We start from the raw sequence: 14089 nt of genomic DNA, 5'->3' as shown, positions 1-14089 counted from the left end.
TCTAATTAGTTGTATGAATACAAATTTTTTAATATAGCTTCTAAGAATTAAAAAAAACAAAACAAAGTAGATCTCGTCTTTTTTTTTTTTTAATAATACCCCCTCCCATTTGCAGCTGCAGCTAATTAGTGGAAATTCTGGTATATTGCATGGAAAAGCTGAGCTCTGAATACTGAACACAGAGGGACCTACATGCCCTAAGATGATGGAAACTGTACCGCACCTTAACTCTTCACAGTTCCGCGGACATTCATAACCACTTAAGTCACCACGTCTAAGTGACGCTCTTGTCCTCGGGCCGCTCTCCATCAAAGTGCACCAGAAACGGACGGCGTTTCATTTGGTTCTACGCGCTTTCGGCAAGCTACGGCTACTTAGCAGGCCCGTACCGTTTAGTAAGTAGCTGCGTGTTCACAGAAACGATGGGCACGTTTGCCGTGTTTGCCACACCACGTGCATCTGCTTTTTATAATCTTAAATTTTAAAAAGAATAAGTTTCAAGGCAAGGAAGAGGAATGGCTAAAAATTCCGAGGGACTGACACTACTTGTGTTTCCCTGATGTGGTGGAACAAGCCAACATGGGACGGACTTTATTAAATGAGCACTGAAAGCCACAATTAATCTTATTTATTTCACCTGAACAGTTAAAGTTACTGGTACAAGTCTGGAGTCTTTTCGAGGCCTTCCTTTTTTCTTCTTTTCTACTGTTTCTCCCTCAAGCTCCAGTTTCCGTTTGGGTGCGCTGAGGGGTTTGGCAGCCGGAACCTTCTCTTCACTGTCACTGCTGCTCTCCAGAATATCCTTGGGCTTATTGTCTTTAATTAAACTCTGATCCTTCAGTCTGAGCAAGTAAAAAAAAAATTTCACGTTTTCCATAAGTTGACTCCAAAAGCTGCCACATATCCTACGCACTGCATTCTTGTAAGAAGATACATTCTTAGCCTTGTTTGAGTGCATTTCAAAATGCACAAAGGGAAGGGGAGGAAGCCAAAGCGGAATGGCAAATCCTCTGCAAAAGTACAACGTGCAATACAGATGTATAAAGCTGACCAGACATACTCTCTCCTTTAAAAAAATTAATCAAACTAGCAGTTAGCAACGGGATAAAGCTGTAAATAACTTTATTTTAGCGTTCAGTTCCAATTCAAACCAGATCTCTTTCCCTGGGTTGATACAGATAACTCGGCACTCTGGGAGACGCGAGAGTAGTTCACCTTCTCCCCTCCAACGCACGTTACACTTCCTGCTTACTCCTGCAGAACTCCATTTCTCATTCCGTTGTCCATCCCCAAAAGTTGTCCTATTCAGTTCTGACTACTGTAAGATGTATATCTGCAAACCATACAGGTGGCCTCACTGCTCCATTTTCCATTCCAGGAAAACAATATAACTAAAGACAACAAAGTACAAATCTCTGAGAACTCTTTTGTTAACTACTATACACTAAAATAGGTCATTTAGTCATAGTCTTCCCATTCCCTTCAATAGCTGGTTATTAACTCACAACAATGTTTTGCCACTTATTCCGTAACCACTCAGCTTCTTAGAAATATCTTGCATAATCCAAACCTTTTTGGTTTTGGCATCTGCATTATGCCAAACTATACACTTCTATCCGTACTTTACTGACACATTAGAGGCAATTATGAGAGTAATTTAATAGAACTTTCTTCTGAATCTTATGGTTAAACCCTTTGCCATAAAAATGTTGAGGTATTTAGTGAAAACACATTTCATTGGTAATAATAAGTTGAGGAACTACATGCTTCTTTCTCAAGACTGCTCTTTTTTCTATCCTTTGTTTTGGTGAGGCAGGAATACTTACGCCATAACACACTATGTCACAAAACCAAAGGCTTTCTTTCCCCCCTCCCCCCCCCCCAATCATGTGGATCTAGAGCCAAAACCTCTTAAAATCAAAGCGTCTTCTCTGCTTGCCTTCAGGGCATAAAACTGAAATACAACGGCGGCTGTTATGATGATAGGCTGTCTGCAGACACGCATGGTAATTTATCTTGAAGGAAATCTCACTCCTGTTCAGGGATGCAGGCTGGCTATTTCTGTTTCTGAGCAGCGCAGACGCTGCAGCCACACGCGGAGGCAGCGCACACACAGCATCTTGGAACAATAGTTTTAACTCAGAATACTTTGAAGAGTTTGCTTGATCCCAAATGCCAGGGACAAATGTACAAAGTGTTAACGCCAGCAAAGAATTCACCTATTCACAGCCAGCTCCTTCCTTCCGATTGTGGAAAAGACCCAGGACAATTCTAGAGTGCCAGCACCATGACATCCTCATCACAGAGAGTCGGCATTTTAACTCTCTACAGTACTATCCTCCTTTTTCCTTTGCCCCCAGGCTGTGCCTTACCTGTCCACAACAGTCTGATTTGTGTTTGTCACAACAGCAGTCCCTGAGGTGGCTTTGGATCGTTCTGTGAATCTAGAATCAAACGCTTTCATGGGCTCGATCTTGGATGGAGTTGTCAGCACAGAGGAAGACGACGCAGGAGGAGCAGTGGAGGCAGAGGTAGCAATTACACTGTCGATAACACAGACAGGAAGACAACGATTGAAAGAAATTTAGTATTAGTAACCTGCATTGCTCGTAACAACTAGCTAGCATTCACTACGCTGGCCAGAAGCCACCCTGAAAACCTTTCGCTCAAATACACGCGTGAATTCGGACGTGCTTTTTCCCCTCGTGCATCAGCATCCTGCAAGCTTTGCCTATTCTCAAAAGCTGTTCACGACACCTGCCAGAGCTGAGAGCCTCATGTGTCCACACAGATCTATCTAGATTAAAATACCCTAATCATTCATTAAGTATTTTTAATTCAGGAATTAAATGACACTGTCAGCTGGTACTTATGTACCCGAAGGGAAAGGATCGCTAGTTTAAATGGTGACTGGGGTTCCTGGTTTTACCCCTTGTTCCAGTTACCAAATACGTTCCATTACAAGATTATATTCCACTGTTTATCACGCAAACAATTTGGGCGGAAACAATTCAAGCCAGGTTTTGATTTTGTTGTTGAAGAATCCAAACTAATTATTAGGCCTTCCCAAGCACAACTCCACGGGAAATGAATGTGTTTTCCCCACACTAAAGCATTCCAGGGATCTGCTATTTGAATAGCTGTTTACTTTAGAGATTTTTCAATTCATTCAGAGAACGAATTGGAAGAAAGAATGGCTCTAAGATAACTGATGTTTGTACTAAAAAGCAGTTAGTAGTCCAATTTCCAAAGAAAAGGAGACTTAGTAGTTTCATCTGTCAATCATTTCTCATAGTCTGCCCACCCATTTTTTCATCTGTGGCCAATTTCAATTAAATTTGATAGAATGGTAGAGGTTCCAATGACACTGTGCTCTTATAAACGCTATAAAAACACACTGCGGAGGAGAAACCAAGTCAGTGTTACCATGGAGGGAAAAGCAAGTAAAATTTAGTTGTTCCATAATTAATTTGGAAGACACGCTGGCTGATGAGTGTGAGTGCATTGCCAAGTCACTGGCACCGTGCTCGCCCTCATCTGAAGGGACCGTTACACGGGGAAGAAGCATTACCATGTTTGAGGAGAGGAGATCTACAGGACACAGGACAGAACTTGATGGAAAACAGGCTTCATTACTTCCACTGCTGGAAAACCTCCTGTTATTTACTAATAGCAACTCAGTAATCTCTAAGCAAGTCAATTTGTTAGAGCGTTAGCAATCAACTGTGTACCTCGTTGCACTGAAGTGCATTTCTGGAACTATGCATGTGGATCTATTCGTTACTGATTTATCGCTATTTAAAGTAGCCAAATACTAATCAAATCTTGGTGTTTCAGGAATATTATATTCTTGAAGTTTTGCATTAAGGAAACCACTTTAAATGTGGCTTGATTACAGAACCATAAACAAGAATCAAAAACTAAACAGAGTCATACAAGCGAAAAACAAAACTGCAAATACTGACCCATCTTTATTGGCTGCATCATCGGTTGGTTTTATACTGGCCGCCGTTGGCTCTACCGAAGGCTTTGAAGTATTAAGGGAATTCACAGCGTTAGAATCTAATGACATGAGCTGCTGGTTACTTTGAGAAGACATCATTGAGCCAGACAGAGATCCAGATATTGGGATGCTATTGAAAAATGCTGTAGAAAAATCCCTAAGCAAAAAGACAAACAACAAATATATTTCTCAAAAACACTTCAAAAAAAAATTTAAATATAATGGAAAAAGTAATTTTATCTAAACTGTTTGTTCCATTCTTCCCTTTTCCACATGCGGATACTCTTATACAACCCAAACAAACCACCCCCACCTAACTTTGCGGAGTTGCTTCTCATACAGAAAGAAGGCTAAAGCCAGTATGGATGTAGCTACGAACCTGCACCGCGTTAGTGTTCTTCCCTCGTCTAGAACGGCAGATACTCAGAATTAGCCTTTTCTGTTAGAAGCGAGATCTTATAGCTAAGAGAACACAGGTTGAAACTATGTTCCGTAAGTATACACAAGGGATTTTCAGCAAGTGCTTTAAGATGCCGTAAGATTAAAATAAGTCAGAATTCTGAGTTTGCATCAGGAAAAAGAAGAAAAAAAAACCCGATATAAAGGTGAAGAAGGATTTTAAAGGCAACTTCCCAACATACCCAGTGTCCAGCTGAGCTATGCAGAGAGGCGTGATCCTTCTCCGACCATCTGCTGTTCGTGTTTCAACTTGTTTTTTTAAGAGATTCTGTTGGGAAATATATTTCATCATAATTTCTGATAAATAGGAAATTTTTTTCCCTCTTTTTTTCCCCAACTGACAAGAATCGGTGTATCAGGTGAAAGATAATCCTCAATTAAAAATTTGTTAACAAAGATTTTTTTCCATATTGTCTTTGAACCATGCTATTATTGCATACATAGAAGCAATCTACGTTTTTATTATTACAAATGTATTTCAATACCACAACTTTTTTTGGACCAACAGTAGGTGTTTTTTAAGTAGAAGTTCATATAGTACAAAGTACAGAAGAATCCTGATTCTCTCCACATTAGAGAGTCAAGTCCGAAACATTCTCATTGTGCATACTGAATCCTTCATTAAGAGTTCTATGTCCAGGAGAGAATTAAATAATGCTTTTGACCTCCTTCACTGAGGAACCGAAGCAGAGTTCTACTGGACTGTTATCAGCTACCTTTGGTTTCCTTTCTGCACACATCGTAGAAACTTCCACAAGCCTTTTCCCGCACAGTCTTACTTCTGCTTAAAAGCACTTTAACTTTTCAGCAAGTCCCACTAAGGCCAACTGGACCATTCATGGGTTGAAAGACACCGTTCAACACGAATAAGGAAGCAGAAATCAGTTTGATCACAAGCAGTTTGATATTTATCGGCTCAGTCCTTGACGCTCTACAGTGACTATCCAGAACCCCTACCTTCCGGATGTCCTCCAGACTCTCCCCATTGACCATGCTCGCCACCTTGGGGGCCGCTGCTGCAGTGCCAGACGCTTCCCTCAGCGAGGCATTCTTCTGCTCCACCTGCTGCTGCTGCTGCCTCTGCTGATACTTGAGCATCTCCGGATTCTCAATAATGGTGGTAGACAACTGAGCTTCAGTCATTATAGCTAGGCTTTTCCCATAGGTGGACTGATGAATATTGCTCTGTGGGCGTTAAAAATGTAACACACAAGAAGAGTGACTACAACTGCTAGCATGGCATCACTAATTATAATGCAATGGAATCACACAAATCTGATGGAATCCATAAAATGCAAATGCCCTCCCTATCATTTATACACGACAGATTGTTTTTCCTTTATATTTTCAGCTAACACTAAATCAATATGTAAAATAACTGGAATCCAAAGCTTTAGTTGCTAATAGCAATGACAGGAAAAAAACAGCCAACAGCAATCAGTTTAAAAAGACTTGCATATCTGCAAGTCAAAGAGTAATTTTGAAGTGTTTTGAAGCACCCACTCCTTGTTTCCTTGGCCAAATAATTACTTCAAATGTATAATGATGTGTAAGCAAGTGGATGTTTTCCAAATAGACTTTCTTTCCAGAATAGAAACTAATAACACAAAGGTATTTCTTGACTACTCTTTTTTAATGATTTGTGAAGTAGACAAGAACATATTTTTCTGTAATACAGAAATCAGTCACTACATACTTCTATAAATAATCCAATATTTTAATTGAATCAACACATGGCTTAAATATAATCACAGACCCCCTGAGTGCCTACTGTACCTTTTCCTCCTCGCTGAGTGGGTCTCCAAGTTCATCCTGGGAAAAGTCCAGAAACGCCACTGATCCATCCATGGAACACACCAGGATACCGAGTCCATTCAGGGTCCTGAAGGAAAACAAAGATGGACCTTTATTTCTCTTTCATTGATGCCAAGGGGCAATACAGTAAATTGCTCGATAAAAATCTAGCATAAGATAAGTGATAAATGTATTTCCTTCAAAAGTTGTAAAAAATTTGTGTGCTAATGGAATTGGGAGAAGAAAGGGGCCTTCAGCAGATAAGCCATCAATACGCTTCTTTTGAGACCGTATAAACTGCTGCTTGGGGCCCATGGAATACAAAGCTTCCTCATGCATGGAAAACAAGTACCAGACAGTCCATTCCTCTGAAGAGCTTACAGTCCAGACAAAACGAAAGGAAGAAGGGATGAGACCCTTCAGAGAGAAGCTGTGTATGTTGGGTAAATGCCACTTCTCTATCATCGGTACCTGAAGTGACAGCAATAAAAAAAAAGCAGAATGTGCATCTGAGCGGTCCAAAAATCTTTGTACTAGGCAAGAACATAATGTTTGATTTTGTTCTTGTTCATCATTTGGGTTTTTAAGCAAACCGCACACGTTCTTGTATGTGGCAACACATTGTAACCCTCTTCTGGAGGTCTCTAAAGGTTTTCTTGGTGGAAGAGAGAGGGAGGAGAAACTATACATTCTGTCCTAATGGAATGGTAACCTTCCATATATAACCTGTTAGTGCACGTTTGAAAAAAATAATATTTGATGAGTTTTGACTGCTAACCCAGTAACTTTCAATTACAGAGTTCGCAGAGACGGCGACATAGTGGTTTACAGATGACTTGTTACAGAGAACAGAGAGAAAGGGAAGGAGGCAGAACGCTGAAGTCCTACCCAAATTAGTCCAACAAGGCTTTAACATGGATTACATGCATCATGGCTAGAAGTCTTTGAAAACACCTTTTTTCGTGGTGGCTGGTGCCCTGATAGCACCACATCCAGAAGTTAGCCCCAGCATCATCTAAGTTAACCAACGCTACTCCAAGTTAGAAAATGGTAAAATCTTGCTTAGCAGACAAAATTGATGAGCTCCTATTGACCACTGGATCCAAGCAATTGTTCCATGAAAACATAAATCATGTTCAGATATTACAATCACGGATCCAAGTCTAAAACTCTAAAATAGAAATGAGACAGCTATAACAATATAATAGTATCCGATTTCTCTGAATTTTCTCTGTCTGTTTTCAGAATGGAGCGTGTTTCTGGGAACATTCCGTATTATTGACATTTTAGCCATACATTTCAATTTGTAAACAGGATAAAAAATAACAAGCTTCCTGATGATCCTTTGTCTCTCGAATATCCCACAAAACCATTTCCTCAGAAATTGTGAAATGTTAACCAGCTATTACTCCCGAAGACTTTATGCCATGAAAAATGTGCAAATTGCAGATGGAGAAATAAAAAAATACAGGAAAACAAAAGTATTCAAAGCTATTGTACTACAACAATAGCAGCAGTTCTCATTAAATACTCCATTTATTGGCTTCCTAGGCCGAAAAATGGTTCGATTTTGAAAACTTTTTATCGTGCTTCACTGAGTTTCATGGAAAAATCCACATGGCACATAGAAAACAGAAAGTTAAAGGTCCACCAAGTCATGTTATAAAGTACATATTCTATAAAAAAAGTCAGAGAATCATAAGTAGTAGGAACTCATTCCACAGGTATTTTACTGCATCGTGTTCTAAATACATTGGGTTTTATTCAATTGTAACGTTACACAATCTCAAGTGACCACATGCTAGTTGCTGATGTTACTACCACAGACATTGCAGCAGAATCAAGAACTTCAGGAACGATTACTTGTGTTCCAACGGCTACAATCTGTACTGTTTTAAGGAATTTCCAGTTAACGTATGTAACTAAAGATGACAGCAACACTTTGGCTTTTGTAACAAAGAGCAGACATCGACTTACCAGGAGATGTCCATGATAGACTTGTCAAACAGCTCATGTATGACAACTAAAGGTCGTTTCAGACACGTGAGCTTAAAACAGAAGAACCAACAGTCAGAAATTTAGAAGTTCTATGCTACAACAACATTAGCACATTAACTCTCTCCCAGAGCGTAACAACGTTCACCAAACAAGGCCTGGCCAGGAGACAGCTGTATGCCTGACGGTCTGTCTGAAGCACCTACTTACCCACTCCACTGCTAGCACAGAACAGCTTTGGAGACGAAGAGCTGACATTCCACCCTCCCCTCCTTTCTGAAACACAGACTGAACTTCTTAACCAACTTTGCCTTTACCTCGCAGTCGTAGAACACTCTCTACCACTCAAAAAGTAATTCTGCAGATGCTAAAGACGGCCCCTATTCTAAGCTTTACTGAGATAAGAGTGTTGCAAACTGCCAGCACAAGAGGAATACAGAAAACAGATTAGGTTTCCATGTCCTCACTCAGACTACTTGTCCAAGTAACTGAAGCCTATCAAGAGCAAAGGGAATTTGACTCACTGTTATTCTTAAAGAGGATCCCTCTACACTTATAAATCAGATTAGCAATAAAGAACTGCATATGAAAACTTCCAGTAACCTGTTCTAAATCAGACATTCTAAGCTCTGTAATGTTAAACCAATGGACTGAAACGAAGCAGGAGCAGTCAGTGTGGCGGAGGATGTTTCATGCTCGTAGGTTCCCAGATGTAGTGTGGTAGTCATCTTCATACGTTATTTCTTTTATGTTTCCCTAGGTCTGTGTTGCATACCTATCTATTAAGCTCTTCGGGCAAAGACTGCCTATAACTCTACATCTCTGTAACACCTAGTCTAACCTCAACAGGCACCCTAAATGAAATCATAGTATAAATAGAAAGTAAAATATACTGCCTAAATGAAATCATAGTATAAATAGGAAGTAAAATATACTGAGAGTGATACTTTGATATGGGTATGCACTGGTAGCATTGCCAGAAACAGATTTAGTGTTATGCATTTAGCGATTGATGGATAAATATCACTCTGGAATCTATAAATAGTAGATTGCAGTTAGCAATTGGTGTGTTTTGGCACATGTTCTCACGACAAAGCTTTACAAATCAGTTAAATTTATTCCCTGTCCCTCGCAGTTGCCAAACAACCTGTCTTGCATTTATAAATGTGAGAATAGCTACTCTTCTCTTAGCCAGAATAACAATGTGTAGATGTTAAAGTAAAACTCAAACTAGATGTTGAAAACTTGGATGTATACTTAAAAAGCTCATTCATTTTCACAGTCCTTTCCATAGCAAAGACGGAAGCCAGGGACTGAAGCCAGAACAAAGGAGAAAGATGAGCCGTGTATATGCTCAGAAACAGCTACCCTGGGCCTGCTATATTCTCCTCACACCCACAAAAGACTAACAAAGCCAGACTAAGAGCAATTAATGGGTAGGTGGGCTAAACATGGAGAAACAGTGAAGTGTTTTTCTTAAGAGACTCACATGGAGAACGAGTAAAAGACACAGGAAGAAAATAGGGCTGAATTACATTTATTAACTGTGCTAACACATTATTTCCCTTCACAGCTCCTCCCACTGACCAGGGCAGCACACTCTGCCCCCGCTTCCAGCCGCTCTGGCTTTAGCGACATGAACTAATACCAATCCACTTCCTTCCCCCAGCTAATGCTGTAACAACAGAGAGAAAAAACCAAACACGAATCCAAATATAAGACCTCATGCTGTACACGTGACCTTTGTGCTAAACCCCTAAGTTATCCAAATGACCACATTAGCTCAAAGGCGGCAAAAAACCCCACTTACCCACACAGAAAGAGATCGATCCTTACTACCAACAGCACAACAGCAGTAGGGACAGCTTGACTTGGTGGAGCTCCCATTCTTTTGTTTCTTCTTGAAGATTTTTGGATTGAATTTCTGAACAAATGACATGCCCCAAATTTTATTACAATAATTACATCTCCTTTAAAAGCAAGTTTTTCACTTAAGAGTGAAAAAGAAACATTTCATAGAAACAAAGTCCCTAACCAGACTCTGTAAGAGCATTGACAAGAGCCGCATGTGCTTTATTAAGGGCCTTTCTGAATGCCTGAACAGGAATGGCAAATAACATTAAGTTTACTAGCGATCAGGAACCCACTGGAAACCTAAGTCACTTTAACCAAGTCACTGAAGAGCTAACAAAGTAGTGTTTGTCTTCCTAACGTCCTCCCGTACTCGCCCTTCTTATCTTGGTCATCTATGTCCAGTTCTCTTACCACAAGAGCAAGCTGATTGCTTCCAACGTGTAAAGTTGACGTTTTTCAAACACCACCATGCGTTTGCTTTACTAATCTTGACACCTCCCTCCACCTCTTGTCCCATTTGTGTATAAAATTATCAAAAAGCACATATTAGAAGTTTTACTTCAGGAATAAATTACTATCACTCACTCACCACTACTGTAACTGCTTTCCGATGCCCCACAAAATCCATGTTGGTTTTCCATCCATCTCGCTCAATGATCTGAGCAGTCGGTCCAGAATTATTCATGGCATGAGCAGAAACAAGATAGTGACCATCAGGTGACCAGCTAAGGCGCAACACATGAGTTGTCCCTCCACACTGACAAAGAGAGTAAAATACCCACAGCTTTAAAAGTGTTTGGCAAACAAAGGATTTTTAATACAAACTATTTAAATTTTAGATTCAGCAAATATGATTACAAAGTCAGTCTTTTCTGAATATATAAGAATGACCTCACATACAATTCTCAGCAATTTCAGCCATGTTTATACAGATGATCTAGTGTCACTTATGAAGCCCTACCAAAAGGGGGAAAAAGGAACTCGGAGAAGTTTTTTAAAGGAAGCAAAACGTACATCTTTTTGGATACTGCACACTCAGTATTCTTCACAGTCCCAGTTAGTGGCAGGGCTGCAGCATACCAACTGCTAATAATGACACCTCACCTTGCAACACCAGCTCACACAGGAATTCAAGCGTTTACAGTCTATTAAGAAGAGTAATTGCAGTAATCACGATACCGTAAGATTGCTGCGAAACACCCCACTCACTAAGCACCACTTCTGTCCCCAGAAATCTGATCTCTTGATCAACGTCACCAGGTCACAGCCCTACGATGCCAGACCAAAGATCCCTCCTAAGCACTTATCTCACTCCTGATAGTGGCCACTAGAAGATGCATAGGGAAGAACGTAAGAACAATGTAATTAGCGTGCCAATACTTCCTTGGAATAACCTCTATATTTCCAGGATTTTACTTAATTGTTTACGTAACCCGCGTAAACCTTTGGCACCTACAACATCTGATGGCAACGAGAGTCTCAATGTAGTCACATGTGGGGTGAGAAAGTAACTCTTTTTTTCCTCCCTTTTGAATCTGCCATCTAATAGTTTAATTTGATTCAGCACCGTTAAATTAACTACTCTTTGTGCAGAATCAGAGTTATTCTTACAATTTTCATTCGTTCTATAGGAATTCACTTTGAATGGTCACACATTCTGACATACCTCATCAAAGGGTTTTGTGATGCTGGTTTCCAACTGCCAGTCCATGGTCCGCCACACCTTCAAACTTCGATCATCGGCCTGAGAGGCAATATATTTTCCAACAGGATCCCAGGTCAGCCCTTTCACCAAGCCGGAATGCCCCTTCAAAGTGGCAAGAATTTCTGTGCACACAAAATTGAGAACAGAGAGGAGTTACTGACACCTCCTTTAGGACAGACTGTTGAGGAGATTTACAAGATCTTTTGAGGAGATTTACAAGTTCTTTACAAGAACGCAGCATATTAAATATAACCTCTTTTAATGTACAAACAACAACATATCAGCCAAACTGGAACCTGTACTTAAGCTATGAATGATATAAACAGAGACATGCGCAGGGCACACAGCTGGGCTGGAAGTCTGAAAACTCTGATACAAGGATTGGAGTAGCCCGCAAATAAATGGCAGTGACCGGGCACCACCCAGCGGGAGGTTTAGGCTGTATCAGGTTAGGTGGTGAGAAGCAGCCAAATAAAGGCAGGTGCTGCCCGGCTGCCCCAGCCCCTCGCAGGTCGGCTCAAGCTCTCCAGCGGCAGTGCGGTCCCTGAGAAAGAGAGGACTCGGGACCGCGTGAATCGCCAGCACCGTGGCAATGGAAGAAAGAAAATGGCCATCACACGTAAGGCTTGAGAGCTTCTGCTACTGTGAGGCTCCTCCAGTCCATCCTTCCTCCCCTTCGGCATGGACAGTCACACTGCTTATTAAGCAGCAGCATTTAAAATGGGGTAAATAATATAATGCCCCCCAAAGGTAAAAAGTCCTGTAGGTACAAATGCAACAGGGAAAAAATATATATGCATATATAGAGGTAATATCAAGCTGAAGTTCTTTCTGTTTGGGATTTTGCAGAGAGATGGTGAAAAAGAAAAATACATGTAATAATGACCCTAACGTAAAATCAGCAGCACCACCTGAACACAGCTCTTGTCTACAGCAGAGTGGAGTCCACTGCTCACCACCATCCAAACTTGGAAGAAGGACTGACCGGCCAGAGCGCAAGCGTGTCAGCTCTAAAGACAGACTACCCATTCCCACACAGAGATTCTCACAGCCACTGAAATACACCCACGGAGGGAAGAGTTTGTCACAAACCTTTACATTCTTGCACATCTGAAATGTAAGAATTCTCACCTGGAAATTTGACAGCATTCCAGATGACAACAGTGTTATCCACACTACAGGATGCCAGCCAGGCATCATGTGGAGACCACGCTACATCCATAACGTCTGTTTGAAAAAAAAAAAAAAGTTTCCATTTAAGACATTAATCCAAAAATCTTTTTAAAAAGAACCTGCATCACAACATTTTTTCTATCCCCAAGAAGCAACTATCATCTCACTAGAGTGGAAGGTAAGAAAGAACACAGCAACACTGACGGGGAGGGACGCTCTCCAACTTACCGCGTTCAATGGGGAACAAAACAAAACCAAAATCCGAGGCAGAGAATGCCATGTTTAGTGATTAGAGGAAGTACTAATGCCTGTAAAAAGTACTTTGTTTTGTTTTGAATGAAAAAAGCAACAGCAGCTATTGCGATGCACTTGCTTTATTCCAACACACGTGGAGCGATCGGAGTGATTTCCATCTTGATTTTAATCGTAGCTCGTGTCAGCAGGTGCAAAATGCATTTGAAATTACCTGGTTTAGTCATCTTTTGCATTGCTCTTTAGTTATTTTTTCTAAATAAGCATTAATATTCTTTGGTTCACAAAAACTTTATCTTTTGCCAGCGAGAAGATTATTCACTGCAAATGTGAACATTTATTTAAATAAAAATACAGTTAGCTTCCTTTATTCAGACTGATTTTTAAGCTAGCAAATAACAAAATACGAGTTCCTTAGTTGCTAATTTTTCTACTGCATAGTTGCTGGAAGTTCTACTGCATTACCAGAAGTTACTTGTATGAAAATGGGCAGTTCATTAAAAATGACATTTTCCTTTAGATTTTTATTGTTGCTCTTAAAAGTAATTACTGACTTCCCACCAAATATACATGTTTTGAGCAAGAAAATGTGACACTGAAAAACAATTATTTTTTTTTAAATTCATGCAAATTATGTTCATCCAACATCTTTTCACTTACCCCCTGAATGGCTTCTGAGAATCGACACACACCTCCACTGCTCAACGTTAGTAAGTTTGCTACTAGAACCAAACACAGTGCTAGGTCCAATGTACCTAATTAAAAATAGAAAACAGTTATCAACAGAACCGCCTCAAGCTCTTCAAACTTTCTTTCTAAAGAAAATCAGCTGCACAGTACACTTCTGTTTTATA

The 14089-nt window shown here is 40.3% G+C and overlaps 1 protein-coding gene across 2 annotated transcripts in view; it reads right to left on the bottom strand.

The window, feature by feature from the left end:
- Positions 1–14089, bottom strand: part of HIRA (histone cell cycle regulator) — a 35465-nt gene that overhangs the window by 11463 nt on the left and 9913 nt on the right. For both annotated transcript variants that reach the window (XM_074606048.1, XM_074606049.1), the window contains exons 5-16: positions 13896–13990; positions 12942–13037; positions 11772–11932; positions 10695–10862; positions 10062–10175; positions 8234–8304; positions 6239–6344; positions 5420–5647; positions 4645–4730; positions 3966–4160; positions 2373–2543; positions 638–842 (exon numbers count right to left, since the gene is read on the bottom strand). In XM_074606048.1, coding sequence (XP_074462149.1) covers positions 638–842; positions 2373–2543; positions 3966–4160; positions 4645–4730; positions 5420–5647; positions 6239–6344; positions 8234–8304; positions 10062–10175; positions 10695–10862; positions 11772–11932; positions 12942–13037; positions 13896–13990 — 1696 coding nt within the window. The remainder of the gene's footprint in view (positions 1–637; positions 843–2372; positions 2544–3965; positions 4161–4644; positions 4731–5419; positions 5648–6238; positions 6345–8233; positions 8305–10061; positions 10176–10694; positions 10863–11771; positions 11933–12941; positions 13038–13895; positions 13991–14089) is intronic.

Source organism: Larus michahellis, chromosome 13, assembly GCF_964199755.1.
Source record: "Larus michahellis chromosome 13, bLarMic1.1, whole genome shotgun sequence".
NCBI classification, from domain to species: domain Eukaryota; kingdom Metazoa; phylum Chordata; class Aves; order Charadriiformes; family Laridae; genus Larus; species Larus michahellis.
Note: the sequence above shows the minus strand (reverse complement) of the source record. Positions and strands in the feature narration are given on the sequence as shown.